The sequence below is a fragment of the Brugia malayi genome (genome assembly GCF_000002995.4).
Source record: "Brugia malayi strain FR3 genome assembly, contig: Bm_v4_Chr3_scaffold_001, whole genome shotgun sequence".
Lineage (NCBI taxonomy): Eukaryota > Metazoa > Nematoda > Chromadorea > Rhabditida > Onchocercidae > Brugia > Brugia malayi.
The window spans coordinates 6,660,569-6,681,126 of NW_025062477.1; the positions used below are offsets into that span (position 1 = coordinate 6,660,569).

General features: G+C 31.6%; 4 protein-coding genes across 4 annotated transcripts; all 4 read left to right on the plus strand.

Annotated features, from left to right (window-relative positions):
• Positions 1–3,459: 3,459 nt before the first annotated feature.
• Positions 3,460–8,664, plus strand: Bma-ace-2 (Uncharacterized protein; the record flags this gene model as incomplete). The annotated part of the gene is made up of 13 exons (XM_043080206.1): positions 3,460–3,594; positions 4,227–4,430; positions 4,895–5,070; positions 5,350–5,482; positions 5,584–5,679; positions 5,758–5,922; positions 6,268–6,354; positions 6,673–6,854; positions 7,065–7,155; positions 7,272–7,423; positions 7,671–7,844; positions 8,013–8,167; positions 8,543–8,664. 13 exons carry the CDS (start codon positions 3,460–3,462, stop codon positions 8,662–8,664), a joined length of 1,872 nt encoding a protein of 623 aa, XP_042936140.1.
• A 1,312-nt stretch (positions 8,665–9,976) lies between these two features.
• On the plus strand, positions 9,977–12,839 carry Bma-pars-2 (Uncharacterized protein; the record flags this gene model as incomplete). The annotated part of the gene is made up of 7 exons (XM_043080207.1): positions 9,977–10,012; positions 10,226–10,448; positions 10,972–11,147; positions 11,375–11,528; positions 11,854–12,036; positions 12,134–12,379; positions 12,682–12,839. 7 exons carry the CDS (start codon positions 9,977–9,979, stop codon positions 12,837–12,839), a joined length of 1,176 nt encoding a protein of 391 aa, XP_042936141.1.
• Positions 12,840–13,449: 610 nt separating this feature from the next.
• Bm2905 (Uncharacterized protein) lies at positions 13,450–16,708 on the plus strand (the record flags this gene model as incomplete). Its single annotated transcript, XM_001900960.1, has 10 exons — positions 13,450–13,535; positions 14,013–14,124; positions 14,296–14,507; positions 14,620–14,727; positions 14,926–15,058; positions 15,206–15,406; positions 15,632–15,746; positions 15,886–15,990; positions 16,094–16,211; positions 16,429–16,708. The coding sequence occupies 10 exons, from the start codon at positions 13,450–13,452 to the stop codon at positions 16,706–16,708; spliced, it is 1,470 nt and encodes a 489-aa protein (XP_001900995.1).
• A 1,003-nt stretch (positions 16,709–17,711) lies between these two features.
• Bm5180 (Uncharacterized protein) lies at positions 17,712–19,659 on the plus strand (the record flags this gene model as incomplete). Its single annotated transcript, XM_001900961.2, has 7 exons — positions 17,712–17,860; positions 18,101–18,179; positions 18,456–18,542; positions 18,618–18,734; positions 18,880–19,038; positions 19,196–19,416; positions 19,626–19,659. 7 exons carry the CDS (start codon positions 17,712–17,714, stop codon positions 19,657–19,659), a joined length of 846 nt encoding a protein of 281 aa, XP_001900996.2.
• Between the last annotated feature and the right edge of the window lie 899 nt (positions 19,660–20,558).

Below are 20,558 nucleotides of genomic sequence, written 5' to 3' on the forward strand. Positions count from 1 at the left end.
GTCTCCAATTTCTTGATTTCTTTTTTTAGATTTCAGTTGAACAATTTAGCAAAAATTCGTTATAGATAATGCGAAATTAAACTTGACATTACTATGCAGAAGATAGGAAGATTTGGTGCAACATACCGGAGAAGTAATTTGCGGAACCCAGGAATCAATATTTCAAAGATTTAGTTTTTTGGTTTGGACTTGGAAGGGCGCTAATTTCACTCTGGTTTAAAGTTCTGATAATCCATATTTTTCAACTTACAATCAAACAATAGCCAAAAGCAAAAAGCTATCACCGATCGATTTCTAACGCCACCAGAATTCATACGTCTTAAGGATAAAAAATTTACTCGTGCTTTTCACATGACCTTGTACACTTTAATAAAGTCTAATAAAAATGTCTTTTTTTTGTTTACAAAATCACAAAACAATCGTAAATATATAATCGCAAATAAGCACTTCGATGCAATTTTAGCATCTTCTTCCAAAGTTTTTTTGTATTATTGCTAATAGGAAAGCAAGAAATATTGTTGATTCATTCCATTTCCATAAAGCTTTATGCGGAAAGAAAAGGTTTTGACGAGGCACAAAGATGAAAGGAAGCATTGTTGAGAACCGAATAATGCGACGAAGCTCATATATTGGAAGATGTTTGAATTTCAATTTTAAACCGGAAGCATTGAGAAACTAATGTGCTACCAGAATTCGTCTTCTATAGGCATATTCCATAGCTTCAGTATTACCAACTGTTGTAATTTATTCAATTCAGCAATATCAGTGATTTTGTTGATATCTGTAACATGCAAGGAATATTAGAATCCACTTGGTAACTGTTTAATTCTCTTCACAGATGTCAAGAAATTTCAACTTTAAAATGACTTTTTTTTTTGCAAAAAGGATTAAGTTACAAACTTGCTTCTCCGTCCAGATATAATTATTCTTGAAAATATGAAGTGTTATATTACCTTTATTTACAAAACTTCTAAAATTTGTTGGATTCGGTGTATTTATCGCAGAATTTAACGGTAGACGTCTAATGGATTTTCATTGCATTTTGAGATTTTATTCCGTAATCCTTCAACTGTGTTTGTTGTCAGCACTTTAAATATTGATTGGTATATTTGTTCTTATAATACCCACTGATTTGCTTCTTGGTAAGATCTATAAATCCTTATATGGACAACAATTTCAGCAAAAACCAAAAATTACAATAATTGTTGAACTGAGGCGCAAATAATCAGAAATGATCTGTTGTTGTTGCAACTGCGGAAAAATAAAGCCTGAATTGTTGGTAGATATCGAAATAACACTTTATAGAAGCAAATAAAAGTTTATTTGAAGACAAATTTGTTTACTGTTTTTGAATCTTTAAAATTTTTTTCAGCAAACTTGTTTAAGTGAACTTTTTTGAGTATAATCAAAAGAAAAAGTTGCGTCTTTTACAAAGGAGAGCGGAATTGTCATTATAATTTATCATCTTTTTTTGCATCTAAAAGTTCTTTAACTCTTTTTTCTTCCACTATCAAAGAAAAAAATCCTCTATAAATATCAACAATGTTGTTTTCCTTTTTTAAATTAAAAAATTGCAGTGCAGTTTGATCAGCTTTTTGGTAGTTTTCTGTCTGTCTTTGGATTAATTTTAAAATATAAATAATATTAGTAACAATGGTAGTAGTAATGATAATAATAGCAGTAATACTAGAATTGTCACACTGATCTATCTGAATGCAACGAAATGTATCTGTCAAGCCACTGAAAGATAAGACTTGGAAAATGAAGCGGAATGAGGTGCAAATGATCTCAAATTACAATATTCGTCATCAAATCACACTTAGTTGAGATTCCCTGACAATAGGGGATAAAATTTCTGCACCCATACATTAACTGAGATAATAATGAGCTGATGAAGCATAAATGCTCTTAATTAACTTAACATGCTGAAATAAAAAATTGTTGTTAGATATAAACGCCACAATATCTTTTTTTCCCTCATTACAATTTCTATTTTGTTAATTTTCATTATTACTTCATTATTAATATAATTTATAAAAAGGGTTGTGAAAATTTTTAGACCTAATATATTGATCGAGAAAGTTTTGACTGAATAAATTTATTCGAATTTTTGAAATTTTTATTAGTTATATGCATTATCCCTTAAATTATTCACATGTAGTAAATGATTTTACAGTTTTTTTTTTTCAAATTCTGCGCTATTGTTCCATTTTACTGCATAATACTAATTTCAAACCTTCCAATAACTTTTGAACATCAAAGGATAGGTTGAAGATAGACTGCATTAAAATTACATTGCAGCAAAAGTTTTAGGTAAGTAAGAAAGGAAGAAGAATTAGTTTAAGCGAAACATTTTTTTCTAAGGCATATTTTTTTCTCCAGGCTCTATATTTCTCAATATTTTGGCCAAAACACTGATGTCAGCGAGTTAAGGATGTATGATATTGTCAAGGAAGTCTTCAGAAAGTCATTTCATGTGTGGGCATTGATGTTTCTGTGACAAAAACGATTATCTCTTACTTCTGAGCAGAACTGCGCGTATTTTTAGCTTATAAACAAATTAATTGGTGTCGGTGCTTCTTTTTTTAAAGCTAAATTTAGAACTATAAGCAGAAAAAAATTTTGACAGTATATTTGTTGAAAAATGAAATGGTTTGGTCGTTTATGGCGAAAGAAATAATATATGGAAAATAAGTTTATTTTTTAACAAAATAAGTAAAATTGGAAATAGAAGAGAGGAAAAGTGTCAACTTTATTGACCATCATTGTATAGGAAAGCTTACACATTTCTAAGAATAAGTAACACTAATTACCTGTTTCTTTTTTATCCACAACTGATGTTGCAAGAAAAGGAATTTTAAATTGAATAGGCTTGCAGATGCATTTAGTTGGAGAAATTTTTTTGATATTTCATTTTCATTTGAAATCATTCCAAAATATTTTATTTTGCACATCCCTTAGAATCAGAAGAGAGAAATAGTTGAAAAGGAAAGAAAAACGAGACAAGATAAGCAAATAGTTTAAGTTTAATGATGGAAGAAGGGTAGAGAAGTTATATTTAAAATTTCGATTTCGTTAAATTTTGTTTGCGGTTAATCTGAAAGTACACTAATTTGCAGCACTATTCATTTTTATTCAAATATTTGATAAATAAAATAGTTCGAATAGGTTCTCAGCAAGTGGATTTTACCTTTTATACTTCAATATTTTATCGGTGCATCTTGTTTTACTTTTATTTTTTTATTTATTTTTTGTTGCTGATTATTGCCTGATAAAAGGCAACATTTGTGCGTACACATTTTCAGAATGGTGGTGTTGTAATTACAATGGCCAATGATAAATTAATTTAAAAAACCATTCCAGTTAGAAACTACAAAATTGGGAAAGGAATATGTTTCAGAAGTTTGTTAATTTTTAGGACACACAGATAAGGATGATTTATTAGGATGTGGACGAACGATGATGCACCCGTACTTTGCTACTTTTTATCTGTTCTTGTTCACAGCAATAGAGATAATTTATGCCAGCAGGTTATCATCCAAAGATGAAACCACTGTCCGCACCAAATTAGGCATTATTCGAGGTATACAGCAGGTAAACTCATTTTACATTCTAAATATTTCGAAGTGTAAACTTTTAAAAAGTTATCCAGTTGAGTTAGTTTAGTGCAATCATTAAAAATGATAAGATAATGATCATAATAGTCGGTGTAATTAAACACTGATTAGAATAAATAATAACATTGAGGCATACCTTGGTACCTTAATTTTATTGTTCATTGTAACCATAAGAGATTAAGGATTTTTTTGGAATAACAATGAATGGAGACAATGTAGGATGACATGATATTCACGAAATTTTTTACTGACAGAGAAGAATTTTTGATGGTCCCAATGGAAATGCTAAAGGACACACAGTAAGCAAGCATCTCCAATAGTCAAATGTTGCCAAACAAGATTTATGTGACAAGATGGAAAAGTGCATCTTATGTTAAGCAAAAAAAAAAATTATGTAACCGGGAAATAAAGTATACTGTAAAAAAATGAATTGGAAATAATTTATTTATTTTGATAATTATGTTCCAGAAAATATGAGAAAGATTGAATATTCCGATAGATTCATGTAAGTCTTCATACATAAACATTGGAATGGATGAATGAAGTCTTGAAGAAAAGTAGATTTTGTTTGTTTTGTGTTCAGTCAAATTGAATTTAATTTAATTACAGCAATTCGATGATACATTTGTAAATGCCTACCTCGGGATTCCATTTGCCCAACCACCTATCGGCAATCGAAGATTTGCATTACCCGAAATGATTGAACCATGGCAAGGCGAATTGGAAGCCCAAAAACCTGCCCGAACATGTTATATCACTCCAGATAGTCAGTTCCCGCAGTTTCCTGGAGCCGAAATGTGGAATCCACCAAATGTAAATACTTTTTTGATGCATGTTTATTATAATTTATCTTGCAAAAAAAGGAATGGAAGTTTTCTTATGCCACATCAGTCTAATTGATATTTTCCGCCTATCAGAAGTTAAAAGGAAGCACACACTTTTAATGAAAATAAATAAGGGAACCACTAATACGGGAGGGAAGGAATAGTTACTAGTGAAATTAATTAGAGTATTTAAGTACTCTTCAAATTTAAGTACTTTAGTACAAATTATTCGTTTATTCGTTACGGAACTTCAAACAAACTGAGACGATATTGAGAGTTAGAATGATGCACTATTGTACTAAGGTACTTAAGCTCTGGGTTACTGGGCTACTGGACTATTGGGCCGCTGGCTTGATAGATCGTTGCGAGTGTAATTGTTCGATTAGTTCTAGCAATATTGAAAAATTTCACAAGCACTTCCTTTAATATTTGTAAATATATTTGAATGAGCAGGTATTTGATGAGGATTGCTTGGCGCTGAATATGTGGGTACCAGAGAAACATGACGGGAAAGTAATGGTTTGGATTTATGGCGGTGGCTTCTATTCTGGCTCACCATCGTTGGATCTTTATGATGGGCGAGTGCTTGCAAGTCGTCAAAAGACAATCGTCGTTAACATTAATTACAGGTGTGCTAACCTTTTAATCTAAATTGCAAAGCTGCTAATTCTTTTTGTAATAAAATTTGGTTGAGATGAAGTGGAAAAAAATCGCCATTTTTTCTTTTTTTTCTATGAACAATGTAAAATGAATTTAATAAGTTTATCTCAAATATGAAGTGAATTCATCAAATCATTCTCTCACATTTAATGAGAATAACTTTTAAGAAAGCGATTTTTTTAAGGCAAGTTGTTTAGAAATATTGGTGCTCATGTGTTATAATACTTGATTTCTTACCTATTATATAGGCTAGGACCGTTTGGTTTCTTGTACTTTGGAAGCAGATCATCAATACCCGGTAACATGGGCCTAATGGATCAGCAACTTGCTTTGCGATGGATTTATGAAAATATTGCCTCATTTGGTGGTGATCCAAATAAGGTATTTTTTAAAATGTTTGATTTTTTTGCTAATGCTGACTAGCTTAATAGATACTAAGCTGTAAAATTATAATGAAAATCACAAGAGAGCAAATTTTACAGATAACATTGTTCGGGGAAAGCGCAGGTGCAGCATCCGTGACAGCTCATTTTTTCGCACCCGGAAGCTCCCGTTATTTCCAGAGAGCAGTGCTCATGGTGAGTTGATTTCATTAAATTTCAAGTCAGTTTTAAAGTTTTTAAAAATTTGTTAATTTGCTGATTTCACTATTGTAGAGCGGTACGATAGCAAATTCATGGGCCATAAAAGAGAAGAATATGGCACTGCAAACATCTATGTTTTTGGCTGAGAAATTGAATTGTACTTCTGGACGTAACAAACATTCAGATGTTCATTTGATTGAAAAATGCATCAGACAAGCATCTGCTGCAAATATACAGGTATCTGATAAATTAATTTGAAACTTTCTCGGTCTAGTTTTAAAATGCAGTGTTTTCAGATTAAGGAATTCATAGGTAAAAAGCCAAACTATGCATATACAAATTTTATAGACTATTTTATTTCCTGGCTAACACTGCTAACCTAATAGTCAGTACATTTAATAAATTTATCAGTACTTGAATTAATTGAGTCTGTAACTTTAGCCATACAAATACAATTATTGTTTAGTGACAAATAGTCCAGCTTGAACTGATAAACATCGTTTTACAATGTGTTTCGAAATTTCATCAAATATGTTTGTGGAGAAGTTTAAAAAGATGATCTGAATGAAATTACATTTGTAGAAAGCAGCAGATGCTGTTGGCGTGGATCAAGTGCTACCGATGACTTTCCCATTTGTGCCTGTCGAAGAAGATGAACATTTTTTCAAGGTTCGAAACTAACGAATCATTCATTCGGTTAGCTTTGTGCTTCGCTAAAGGCGCAACTACCTTTTCTGTTGCATGATGCCTTACAGCAGTAAATTTTTTTTTGCAAAATTCTAAATATGATGAAGTAGTGTTTATCTTATTCCTTGGGACATGCCATTTCGTCTGGTTAACGTTGCGTCCATAATTTAGAATAATTTTGAAGTGCTGAAATATAAACTTATAATTTAAGCTTTAATTGCGCCAAACAAATGCTTGCAGTGAGATTCTGATAAAACTCTATATGAAAGGTTACGCTTAATTCTTAGTTTTTCTTTTCAGGGTAATTTATTTACGAAATTGAAGATGCGCGATTTTACTAAAGATATAAGCGTATTGATCGGTTCGATGAAAGATGAAGGCACATACTGGTTGCCCTATTACTTTCTAAATCCTAAAATGGGTTTCCAGTTCAATCATACTATATCAGCTGATGATCCCAGCAATCGGGCTTTAATCAATAGGTTTATTCTATTTCTTCCCCTTTCAATCAATTAACCCTCTTTAAGCTGTTCTGTTTATTTTATTTTTTCAAGGATAGAATTGGAAAAACTTTGAAGTACCATCTTTCGTCATTTATTTATTTTTCTCAGCTTTGAGTTCATTTATTGATCATTTGGATCATTTTTTTAGACATTTGGAAATCTTTTAATTTAGTGATAATTTCATTTTAGAGCACAATACACATGTTCAATCCAATCATTTATTCCTTATTTTGATGATTCCCAATTAGTGAAACATGCATTGCTACACGCGTATGAGGAGGTTACTTTAATTGCACAATTTTTATTGAATTAATAATGATTGTGTTATTTAAGTTAATTTTTTGATTATTTTAATTCTTCTTTGTTTTTATAATTATTTTTCCCTGCTTTTGCTAGATATCGGAAAGTAAAGATCCACAAGAAAGATTACGAGATGGCGTTGCACGTTTTATTGGAGATTTCTTTTTTACGTGCAGCTTAATCGAATTTGCTGATATTCTAGCGGACAACATTTATGGCTCCGTCTATATGTACTATTTTACAAAGAGGTATTTCAAATCTTTTTGTACATTTTTCCTTCGTGCGGTAAAAATATAAGCATGAGTCACCTTTGACCCCCTTTATTTGGCGAGAAATTAAAATAAGACGATGTCCGAAACTAGATTAGAGAGAAATATGTTAAACTTAATTTATCTCATAATTATTTCTAGTGTTCTATATCACTATTTATTCTTCTCTGGCTAACTATTCGATTTCATTCCAATTTCAGTTCATTTTGTTATTTTCCTATTTCAGGTCTTCAGCAAATCCATGGCCAAAATGGATGGGAGTAATGCATGGTTATGAAATTGAATATGTATTTGGACAACCTTTCAGGCATAGTCATTTGTACGCACAATCACAGCTTGATTCTGAGAAACGTTTCTCAGAAACAATCATGAAATACTGGGCTACCTTTGCTGCCGAAGGGTTAGTTCTTTAGAGCTTTGAAAGGCTCTTAAGCCAATTATGATACTCATTAATCATTCGTATATTGGCCACAATCTGTGATATAGTTAATTATAAAGGTCTAGTTCCAAATCTTTAAGTCAAAAACCATCCATGGATCTGCAAGCGTAACACAAACTTTTTTTGCAGTGTTCCCAGACCACAATGGCCAAAGTACAATAAAGTGACACGTAAAGCATTCGTACTTAATGATAAAATAACAGGTTCTAACCATCAGATTGATGTTGATGTACACGGAAAATCTTGTAGTTTACTCTCTGAAGCCCAAGCTGTTGTAAATTACAGTAAGTTTTTACTACCTTTTTTTGTAAAATTTTGGAACATGTCGTTGTTACCTTTATAAAATAGATCATTGATATAGGATCTAGAACAATTTTATCAATGTAAGGTACTATTCTTGCTGGAATAAAAAGATCGCTTTGATGAATAAGCAATTCAGAATAATTCTACAATTGAAATATTTAAATTTTATTAGAAAAAAAAGGAATAGAAAAAGCAAAATTTAACCCACCTACCTACTTAAACGCTTTCCTATCGTCTGGTTGCAAAAGAGCTTACTCAGGAAACATAGAAGTGCCTCTGAAAAGAGTCGTAGTATCTCGAAATATTTTCACCAATGGTTACCGATATCACCAAAAGTAAAATTTATAAAATTTCAGAGTGTAATACAAAAGGGAATGCATATAAGTGGCTTCATAGTGGCGTTTCTTCATGGACTATTGGCGTTTCATTTTATATTTTGATCATAATAATAAATCGTTGCCTTGTTTTGTCTCAATAAAGAAATTTTACTCAATAAAGTTTCAAATTAATTGACTCTGAAAAGTGAAGAATTTCATAACAAGTAAATCAAAATCAAAGCAGTTTTTAGAAAAAAAAAAAAAAAACAGTTATTTACTTGGAACTTTCATTCATAGCGACAGGGTAAAAAAAGGTAATGATATAATAAATGATTCTTATCAGTCAATGATAACTTTACTGGGACAAGATTTAATGATTTATGTTTCAGATATTGATTGATTGAAATTTCTTTCTCTTTTAAATAAAATTAGTCATTCTTCCCTAATTCATCTCTATTTGATGTATAAATATGAATGTCGCGTCGTTTAAATGAAAAAAAAAAACCTTCACAGCATGAATCGGAAATCACATAAAGTTTGAATTTCTCCTTTTACATAGATGTAAATATTTTTATTTTAGTGATTTCAGTTTTTATATTACTGTCTTGACATGCTATATAACTGAGAATTTGAAAAAATTAAGCAAAAAAATTTCGAATGAAGTGGGAAAGAAGAACGGAATGATTTTTATATAACTGATAATGAGGAAAGTTGAGGTATTACCCTATTAGCTATTATCCCTAAATAGCATTGATGGGGTCACAACGCGAGCACACGTTTATATAGAAGACAATGTGAATATGAAGGAGACAACGCAAGCACGAAACAATGATCAAAGAAGTTACGTCAAACATCATAAAACTGTTGGAGTCACTCAGAGTTGTTACCACTATAATTCACGGGCCGCAAGGTCTTGCGTAGCCAATGATTTGTGGATGTTACCATGTAATATCCATGGTTCTGAGTTATAGGGGTGTAAAGTTGAGCGATAAGAGTTGATCTTGGTAAAAAAACAGGAGATTGTAAATTTCTAATCAGTTATAGGTCATGTCATAATGATCGCAAACACGCGTGACCTTTCCTATACCATTTCCTTGGCTAGAATGTCAGCATCCATTCCATTCTTTTTACTTGAGTTATATTATTTTAATTAACGACTACGTTTGATCTTTACTTCCTTGTTAAATTCAGCATGGGATTAGATATATGCAATAAAATGACTGAACTAGAAAATGTTTATCAGGACCAGTTCAGAGCTGTACTTTGAGTATAATCGAACATATATGTACGAGAAGAAATGGCCATCTTGTTTACGCTACTTTTAAGTCTTATATTATCTTATTTCAATGATTTAAAGATTTGCAGGAATGAGAGTGCATCGAGCATCTACGATGTTGCTTGGCTCACTGGATGTCAAGGTGAAAACAACCCAAATTTTCCATCAGCTTATGCTTTCCAAAGCGCTGATTGCCCATGAGCACAAAGGAATATATTCGATACTTCCTATTGGTATCTTCTAAACTTCCCTTTCAATGATTCGAGGGACTTGCTGCTGGTCGTCTACAGTTTTTTTTCAAGGGAAAACAAAGTCAGGATGATTAGCTTGAATCTATATGTTCTATGGCAAAACTTTTATAGGAATTGAAAAACTCATTGGATTTAACAGTCTTTAACTTTCCACTTTGGTCAGCGTATCATCGATTTTTTTTTTTTTTTGGTCAGCGCATCATCGATAAATTAATAAAAGTGATTGAAACGGAACTGAATGCTATCGGTGCTTATAAAATTAGTATGCCGATACTGGGTGCGAAAGAAATGTGGCAAAAAGCTGGTCGATGGAGCGCTTTCGAATCGGAAATGTTTCATTTGAGTGACAAAACGAATCAGATTTATTGTCTTCAGCCAACTCATGAAGAAATGGTAACAAAGTTGGTTGCCGAACAAGGTAATATGGTCAGATATTGCAAAATGTCAGGTTTCAAAGACATTGAGTTTTTATTTTAGTACTTTTGTACTTTAAAACGTTAATTTTTACTCACATAATATAGCACATAATATAGCTCATAATAGTGATCAAATATATATACGTCCAACGCAAATTGGTGTTGTTAAGACAGCTAATCATTTTTATGGGAACTTTGACAATTACATATTGCATAGTCGGAATCAAATTAAAAGTGTATTGGTGACTAAGAAACATTTTGTTGTGTACTTCTATCTTCTTAATAACGGGACTGCTACGATAGGTTTTCCTTATTAATTAGAGTATTGGCATACTGTTTGTCGAATTCTATGAAGAGCGGATTTCATTAAGATTGATTTAAGGTGAAATTAAGTGGGCGGAACATTGTTCGGCCAAAGTGCTTTACAACAGTAGACCATGACATTCTCTTTTTTGTCTTTCATTTTTTGTTTGTAAAGGAGTTTCCTTACAAACATAAAAATCTTAATGAAATTTCTTATTCCAGGTGAATTAAGACAAGCTGTTTATCCGTTAATGCTTTATCAAATGGGGCCAAAATTTCGTGATGAGACAGTTGTTGGACATGGATTTCTTCGCAGTAGAGAATTTTTGATGAACGATTTATATTCTTTTGATCTGACGGAGCAAAATGCTTCAGATACTTACAGTCTCGTTAGTAAAGTAAGCATTTATTATTATATGAAATTTGAGGCTTATAAATGAATGTTATAGCAGCTTTGTAGAATGGATTAAGAGTAAATTATTATCAAGGTGATCAGTAATCCGTGTCAGTTTTTTCAATCTCACAAATTATGTTTTAATTTTATATTTGGATGTCTTCTTCATTTGAAGCATTTCTTGTATCATTTCTTCCAAATTACTATGCAAGTCGGATGTATTTTTTACAGACGTATCAACGAATATTTCATGATCGCCTCGGCATTAATTTTTATATTGTTCGAGCCGATGCTGGAAACATCGGTGGTGACATGTCACACGAATATCATTTACCGTGTAAGACAGGCCGCGATAGTATTGCTTACTGTTCAAAATGTAATTTAGGTAACTTTTTGTTATATCTTTAGTTTCATTAAAATTTAAATTAGTGCTAAAATTTATCTTCTTTGAAAAAGATAAATAAATTTTCACTTGAAAAAGCTGCATGAGATCACTTGGATTTCTCAAAATTTCATTCGGTTTTTCTGCGCTTGGCTGCAAAAAAAGAAAAGCTTTTTATTGGTCTGGAATGTAACTTACAGGTCTTTGAAACTTTTTAAAAGTATGTGGTACTTCTCACAACTTTTCTTCAGAAGTCAGGGTAGCATAGCTTCTTGAACTTTACCATTTTCGATGTGAAAGATTATTTTCCTTTCTTCTTCTATTTCAGGTATGAATCATGATCTCTTGAAACGTGGTGAAAAGCCTTGTTGTTGTAGCAAGGAATATATTTCGATTGTTGAAACGATTGAAATAGCTCATACATTTCAGTTGGGGGATTTGTTCACTAAAAAATTTGGGGCCAAACATGATAATCAACCACTGATAATGAACTGTTTCGGAATCGGCATTGGTAATTTACAGTATTTGAAACAACTGTTTTTGCTTTCTACTGGCGTAATTGTGGAACTCTGATGAATAACATAGTCAATAAACATTGATATTTTCAGGTCGTTTGATAGCAGCTATAATTGACTCAATGTCACCCAGTACAAAAGCTCTTCGTTTGCCGTATGCATTGGTCCCTTTTAAAGTGGCCGTTATTCTGCCAAACAAAACTCAGTCCGAAACGATGGAATTTGCTGAAAATATTATCGGCCATCTCAGTCAAATATCATCTGTACAAAATGATATTTTTGTTGATGATCGACTAGATAATTCAATTGGAAGGCGACTGCTTACGGCTGCAAATCTAGGTTATATATTATGAAATCCTAAAAAAGCTTTTAAAAAATTCCCGAGGAGTGAGATAAAGTGAGTGACCCATTTGAGGTTAGCACTACAGGGTGTCTTAGCGTGGAATTCATACATTCAGTCTACGGTCATATTTTAGTGACGTTGCACAATGTTGGAACGAACTCGGTGATAATCTAGTAATTTCTCCCTAATTAAAATCTACTGCTAAATAAATCTTCAGTGATGCTAATAACATTTCTTTGTATATTTTATTGGACACTTTTTCTTATATTTCTATGCATCATTTTGCTGTTAAATTCAGGAATTCCTCACATATTCGTAGTTGGAAATCGGACTGCTCGGACGTTGAATAACAATCCAGTCGTGGAGTATTATAGAACAGAAGCTTATAGTGATGAACCGATCAGTGTTGGGGATCTTGAATATGATGAAATATCAAGATTTATTGCAAAGCTATAAAATTGTTTCCATTTTTGTAGTTATGCATTTTTCTTCTTGAAGTTGTAACTAACATTGTATTTCCGTCTCGAAATCGGTGAGGAATTGACAACTGAAGGTAGTTATTGCATTTTTGCTATGTTTAATTTATTGTTTCACTACAATAAAGCTTCTTTTTTTCTTTCATCCAACCAAATATTTATTCTGCGTCACACAGTGCAAACTTTTTTCTTCTCGTTTTTTTTTTTTTGCACTTCCAATATTTGTGTCAACTTTAGCAATATTTATTTATCATTGTTAGCTTATTTGGCATTACTGATAACAACGAAAAAGTTAAGGGTCATATGTTTAATACCTAAGCAGTACTTCAAGTTTTGTTCTTTGTAATTGAAAATTCACAATCAATTTTGTCAAAAGGATCGTCATTTGAAAACAAGAAAAAAACGATCGATTGGAAGGGTGGTGGGTTGCGTGAGAGATCATCGATTTTGTGGGTGCAAAAATACAAATACAAATAAATTTGCAGATTTATTTTATGTACTGGCTTGGATATATTATGTCCTTGAATTACTATCATTAACTGAAGCATATTTCCCGTCCATAATCAAGATTTCTTTGGGAAAGATTCCATATGAAGAAATTATCTTCGATGTTTACTATTTCCAGTGAAGTTCGAGGAATTACTGTTCTTACGGACAATGAAAAAAAGTTATTCAAGTTGGTGAAAGTTTTATAATGAATGTAATTTGAGGTTCATTTCATTCTTAAATATTTTGTGAAGTGCGTTACGAGATGATTTCTTTGTATTTATAGTAACAGATAAGGTATTACCTATCACTGCTGAAACTCGAATTGGTTTAATCATCTTACATGTCACGTGTTGAAAATTATTCTATTATTTTGATAGTCTAATGAGAAAGCTTCGTAGTAGTATCAAGATCCACCAAATTCTTGTCAGATTTATAAAGTATATTTTCTGCAATTGTAAAAAAAGTACTGAAGTATTTAATTTACTAGAAGTTTGAAAAAGCAAGTATTTAAAATAACAAGTTCAGAAGTAAGTTTGGTCAGTTTTTTATAAGACTTATATTATTAAGAATTATGGATATGGAATTTCTTGCTGATTTTCTCACTGCGGATTAAAATATTTAATAAAGGCCAGTTCTGTTTATTACAGTTTCTTGTCTGTTTCAGCAAAGAAATCACTCTACCGGTCGTAATTGTACCGCCGAAGGTTATCAGTCGTCTAATTGGGTGTAAGGAAATAGCAGATAGAACGGTAGAACGATTTTGTAATAAAATTAAGGTACTTGTATAATAATTTGTTTCGAGATTGGTGACATTTGAAATTCGCAACACTTGACATCCATGACTATAAAAGTGGATCTCGTTTAAGTCAGTCAATTTGGATTATGTGGTAATTCATTACATATTCTGTGATTGTCAGGAATTTGGTCTGAATTCTTTAGAATTTCAGCCTGTCATAAATATTCCAAGACAAAGCGAAAAAGCTATTGTATTTAATCCCGAAAAGATGGATGGAAATACAAGAAATGTTGTTTTGAACACTATAGAAAACTTGACGGGTCTTACAGCCAAGTTTGATTCTTACAATATAACCTTGAATTATGACGACTGGTCTGTAAAATCGTGTATTACTGCAATTTTACCGGAAGGACTCGAATTCGGGTATGCTGATTATTTAGTAGCAATTTGTTTAATTGAAATTTCATATTTTTTTAAAAACTTCCTAAAATTAAATCATCCTTAAAATCTAGAAAATAATTGCTGTAATCTTCAGCGGTTTCTCTCAGATTGGTCATATTGTCCATGTGAATTTGCGAGAAGAGCTACTTTTTTATAAAAAAGCTATTGGGAAAATACTTCTCGACAAAATCAGCAGTTGTAAGTACGTATTTTCATTTTATTCAACGCTGGAAGTCCAGAATATCAGTTTGTATCATGACAGATAGATAACTGGATGGCTTTGATATATTCAAATTATGAGATTTTCAAAATTAAGATATCATACATATCCCTGGATTTTCCATATTTGTTTTCTAACTTGAAAAAGCAATTTTTCTCTCAAATATTCTCGCCTTTGCAGGACAGTTGTTAATAAGTTGGATGCAATCGGACATAAATATCGTACATTTGAACTTGATTTGCTTGCTGGTGAGGAAAATTATAAGACTGAGGTGCATGAAGAAAAACTACGTTATCAGCTGGATTTTAGTGAGGTTATTTTCCAGTTTTTTTTTTTTTTTTTCTTACATAATGAAAGTTAAAATTTTTGTTACTGCTTTTATTTCTTTTTTGTTAATCATTTCATACAAGTATTTGCATCAAAAATGACTAGAATAAATTTTTTTTCAAATCAATTATAGGTGTTTTATAACCCAAGATTAAGCACAGAACATAAGAGGATAGTGCGAAAAATTGGTAAGCGGTCAATTTTTTATGATTGCTGTGCTGGTATTGGACCTTTCGTTTTACCGGTAATAAGGAATGGTGTTCATCATGTTTTAGCAAATGACCTAAATCCGAATTGTATTGATTATCTCAAGCGAAATATGGAACTGAATCGTGTAGGTTTTACTCATCTTCATTATAAATCATGATTTCTATTCCAGTCGTAGTTTTTTTACAGGAAATATTATCAAATTAAAAATTTCTGTTTTGCTATATTTTTTAAAACTTTGAAATCCATCTTGTCTCCATTCCAAATTTTTCACTTTTGTTCTTTCATAATACGTACAGTCCATCTTTTTGTGAGTATTTCTTTTTCCAAAATTATTCAATCTAAGTTTTAGTTATCATTCGAGCGGCTGAAATTGTATAACATGGATGGAGCCATATTTATCAAGAATGTTATCGCAGATGATTTGACAAATGAAGCAAAAAATTACAATATCTGTAGTTCTACAGGTTTTATATCAGTTATTATTCCTATTTTTTTTTTTAAATTTTGTTGTGGAAGTCAAATTTTTCCAGCAAGAAATTTTGATTTATTTCTGTTCTCAGATTTCTAATTGTTTTTTTTTTTTTCTATTTTCTCTATTTTCAGATAACATTCCCACAGATGCACATGTAGTAATGAACTTACCAGGCATGTCATTAGACTTTCTTCCTCATTTTCGGGGTTGTCTACATGATAAACTCAATTTGTCAGGTTAGTGAACAGTTCATGTGACTGTATGAGGGATTTTTTGAATTTTCTAGAAAGGAAGTGATCTTTTATCGTGTTATTATGTTTTACTACAATTTTGTTGTAGGCACTACCCTTCCATTTCCGTTGTTTGTGCATTGTCATTTCTTTGTAAAAGCACCGGGTGATTTGGAGGATAACTGGTACTTCAATGAAGCACAAAATTTGATACGCAAAAGTATTGGGTAAGCTTTGTTAGCAGTAAAAAATTTGTTAGGTTTACTCGAATTAGTTGAATTTCGCTTTCCAAAATCAGTATTTTTATTTATCTATTTATTTGAGATGCTAACAAAATTTATAAACAAGAGCTTCTTTTTCACATTTTTAGATAATTGCCTCTCAAATTTTATATTAATCCTCAGGAATGAATTTAGATCATTGTGTTAACTGTTTAGTTTTCAGTATCTCGGAGTTGAATTTCACTGAAGTACGTTTTGTTCGAAAAGTTGCTGGACGTAAGAATATGTTTTGTGTTACATTTCGACTTCCTGATGAATTTCTGTTCTCCTCTGATAACCAAAAACGTAAAGTCGATGGAGCCAACAGTGAAGAACTGGCGGAAGCAAAAAGATTCAGTGGTGACATCAGCAATGATGAACAACGAAACCATCCTCAGCAAATAGTTTGCGAAATACGGATTGATCAGTTAGAGCCTGAGCTAAAGAAAAACAAATCCAGTTAATGGAATTTTATCAATAGTGTTTTTGATAGCTATTGCCAGTGATGAAGCAAAATATATTTTCAGGCCTTAATTTTCTTTTTTCTTGTTACAACTCACCAAGTTTAATTTTTCAAACAGTTAGCTTTATAGGCGTCTTAAAGTTTACCACTTTTCCATTACTACAGTGTGTACACCTAATTATTCTCTGTTGAGTTATTCTCTTCTTTTGTACTTAAAAAAAAAAAAAAAAAAGATTATATTAAAATTGAGAAATTAGCTTGTTTTTAATTCCTTACTTCTGACAGAGCTTTATCTTGATATGGGAAATGAAAATTTGAGTTGGATAAGGAGATTATGAGATTAAGTCTAATTTCTCAGCTGATGTCGTACTCTTTGGTTTTGATTTGATTTTTTTTTTTTTTTTTTATGATACTCATCACTTATTATTGTGTTAATTTTTGAAAATAGATTTAATTGTTTATTTTGGTATTAGTGATTTAATGTTGCCAGAACTGTATGCAAATTAGAAAATGCGCTTATATGCTGTTGATGAGCAATAACAATTAAGAAATGAGGTATTCAAGAAATTTGAGAAAGGTTGGTTAACCAATAAAATCATCAGCGGGACTATCCTAACTTGTCCATTTATTAGGGTCCTTTTTGCAATGTAATGTATTCGCAATTGATAGAATTCAAATCCTGATTTGATTGTAGATGGTCAAGATTACATTAAATTCATGAACCCAGAATGAGAGTAAGAAACAGCTATTTGCCTAGTTTGAAGCATTTCATTTTACTTATGTTCCTTTGCATGCATCATGACAACATTCAATGAAATGGATGGGAGTGGTATGTTCAAATCAAGTAAGGTATTGAAATTGAATGGAGCCCACTGGTTCTTTTCAAAGCTTACTTGGTAGTTGTATATGCATGCTTGTTATATTTGCAGTTGATTTATTACTTATCCTTTTGTTCTGTTTGCTAATCATTTGTTTACTTCCTCCAGGTAACTGTTTGCATAATTATGGTGGATTATATTGCATCATCATACAAATTTTCATCCATATTCCGAGTGACTATTTCATTGCGGTCACTGAGGTCCCGTACCACACAAGGTTCACTAATCAAAAGTCTTCACATCAAGAAATCTATCGCCGATAAGTTTTCCAACAGGTGATTTAATCAACCTTAACCAGTTTCATCATATATGATAGTGATTAGTTGAGACTTTCCATGCAGGAAAAGAATTTGATGTACGTTAAAAGTAATATATTAATGGATTAAAATGTAGTATATTAATGTCATTGAAATAATTCAAAGTTCAATTGTTTTTAAATTTGAAGATAAGTCAGCTATTCGGCTACAAACTAAAATTTAGATGTAATTAAATCAAATCGTTTGAATTTGTTGTAGGTTCCAGACTGATCGTGTGATGTATTTTGGTCCCGAATTAGCTTGCTTAGAATGGTTAATGGAATGTGGCTCTACTGAGGTATCACTCATTTATTTTTACTGCATCTTTTTGAAATAATAATGGGACATGGTATAATATGCAATATTTCCCCAAATATATGATAATATGACAATAAATATGTTCGTTTACGTCACATTATATCTTTTAGTTTTGTAATTTTTAGTTCATATTATTTATGTCATTCTCCCCTACTTTTTTTTGACTTTATTTGAGGCAAAAAGAACCGAAAAGTTGGCATTAGTAAACTGTGTGGAATATCTTTGTTTCGATTTAGAAATTAACGTTATCTTACAGGTTGTAATGAGTGATGGAACATCGATCACATGTAGATCAAACATGCGGCGCTATATTAGTGATTTTGGTTTCAATTTGAAAAATATCGTAAGATTTAAAATGTAATTCATATCAATTTTCGTCGAATCAAAATTACATTTTTAAAATTTTACAAATCTTTAGCCAATCGCCACGACTTCCTTCAAATGGAGTCCAGTGCTGCCAACAATTAGTATGAAAAAGCTTAATGCCATTTATGATATGCGGTGGGCTAAAAAACCGAATGTATATATTGTTAAGGTCAGTTATTAATGTATACGTATATATAATTTTTGAGTTTAAAGTTCATCTGTTTGTTTTAACTCCCAAGCGAATTCATGAAATTGAAGCCTGTAATGTTTTCTATTGAAATGTAATTTTACAATTACGTGGAATTTTCATTCAGGTCGATGGGACTGATTCAGCTATTAGTGATTCTGGTTTTCAGTACTTCAAAGAATGCCGACAAATAGAAGTGTTGAAATTGAATTTTTGTGACTTCTTCACCGACAAAGCAATTGAACATCTTGTCTCGGGACGACCTTCACGAACTTTACGGAACATTGTTTGTTTTTGATCTTGTTTCTTCAATACAAAAGTTTCCTAAAATTTCTAATATTTAATTTAATCAAAGAGATAGCCGAGCTGTAATGCAAAATATGCACCGTTCAGTTAATGAATAGTTTTTTTTTTTTTTTTTAAGAGTTGTCATTTTGTTTTAGGAAATTGTTGCAAATCCTTACATCAGTGATTATTTCATGAAAGGGATTAAACGAATACGTGGATTACAGCGAGCGCATTTTTACTTTTTACCATGCGTAGCACAACAAACAGACGCATTACAAAGTTTGAAAGCTTCTTTGCCATGTTGTAGAGTTAGTTTCCCGGAAATAAAAGAAGTCGGTTATGGATATGGTTATAATGCTGAGGACAATAATATATGGTAAGTAATAGCTTCCTGTGACTTGTTTAATTATATTCCACTTGGAAAATTAGTTGTATGTTGCATTATGCAAAAATATATGATACCTCTTCTCAGTTCCAATATGCCACATTTTTCCCGTTCACTTTATAAGCAAATAATGAAGCTATCCGAAGCTAACATATAATACAAATCATTATTTCTCTTTGGTAAAATTTGTATGGTTTCAGCATTCCTAAAAGCCATAAAACGGAGACGAGATAGAAGAAGAAGGAGGAAGACAATACCTTCAAATAGGCTTAAATTTTTATTACAGATGAATTTTTATCAGTTTATCAGTTTTATCAGTTCATTACTTACAGCAATTTTACCGAAACCTATTAAATGAAGAAATAAAAAACTTCCTTAATAAAAATCATTTTCTGAACACATAAAAATAACTACTTATATTCGTTATAAAGTATAAAAATATGCTCTCAGTTAATCATTTGGCTTGAAATCTTATTGAAGATTTAAAAATTTTCCTCAGATATTGTCGTGAAAGACGAAATATTTAAATTATTATATCCAAAACTAACAAATTCCTCTTATTTAATTCCTTTTCCTCACACAACAAAAACCCTTTGTTAGCAAACCCTTTGTTAGCAAAACCCTTTATTAGCAGTCTGTTTCATATCATTTAAATGTCCTCCTCTGCCGAATATCTGGTCAGTTCAGTTCTGTATATAAACTAATCTTGTTAACAATCTTCTTTGTTCATCCATGAGAAATCCTCCCATCTAATCTCCATTCGTTAAATCAGTCTTATATATAACCCAACCAATCCTTCCATAACCATCATTTGCTTTATGTTTTGGGTGGTATTGGGATGCGTCTAATACTTTATAATTTTGTGTTATTTCACCATTTTTATATTATTGCATTTATATAGTTTACGCGTTTGTTAAACGGTGTAGCATCCGTACGATATGTATAAAGCGCTATTATTTGCTTCATGTTAAATAAAGGTTTAATTACCCAAGTTTGAGGTTTCACGACAAAGAATAATTTTTGGTGCCCGAGGTGAGGTAAGGTATGTCGGCCAGTATAATTGTTCAAGCTACACCAGTAAAAGCGAATCTCGAGGGACTCCTCGATGAAATACAACAAATGGATCTAACTCC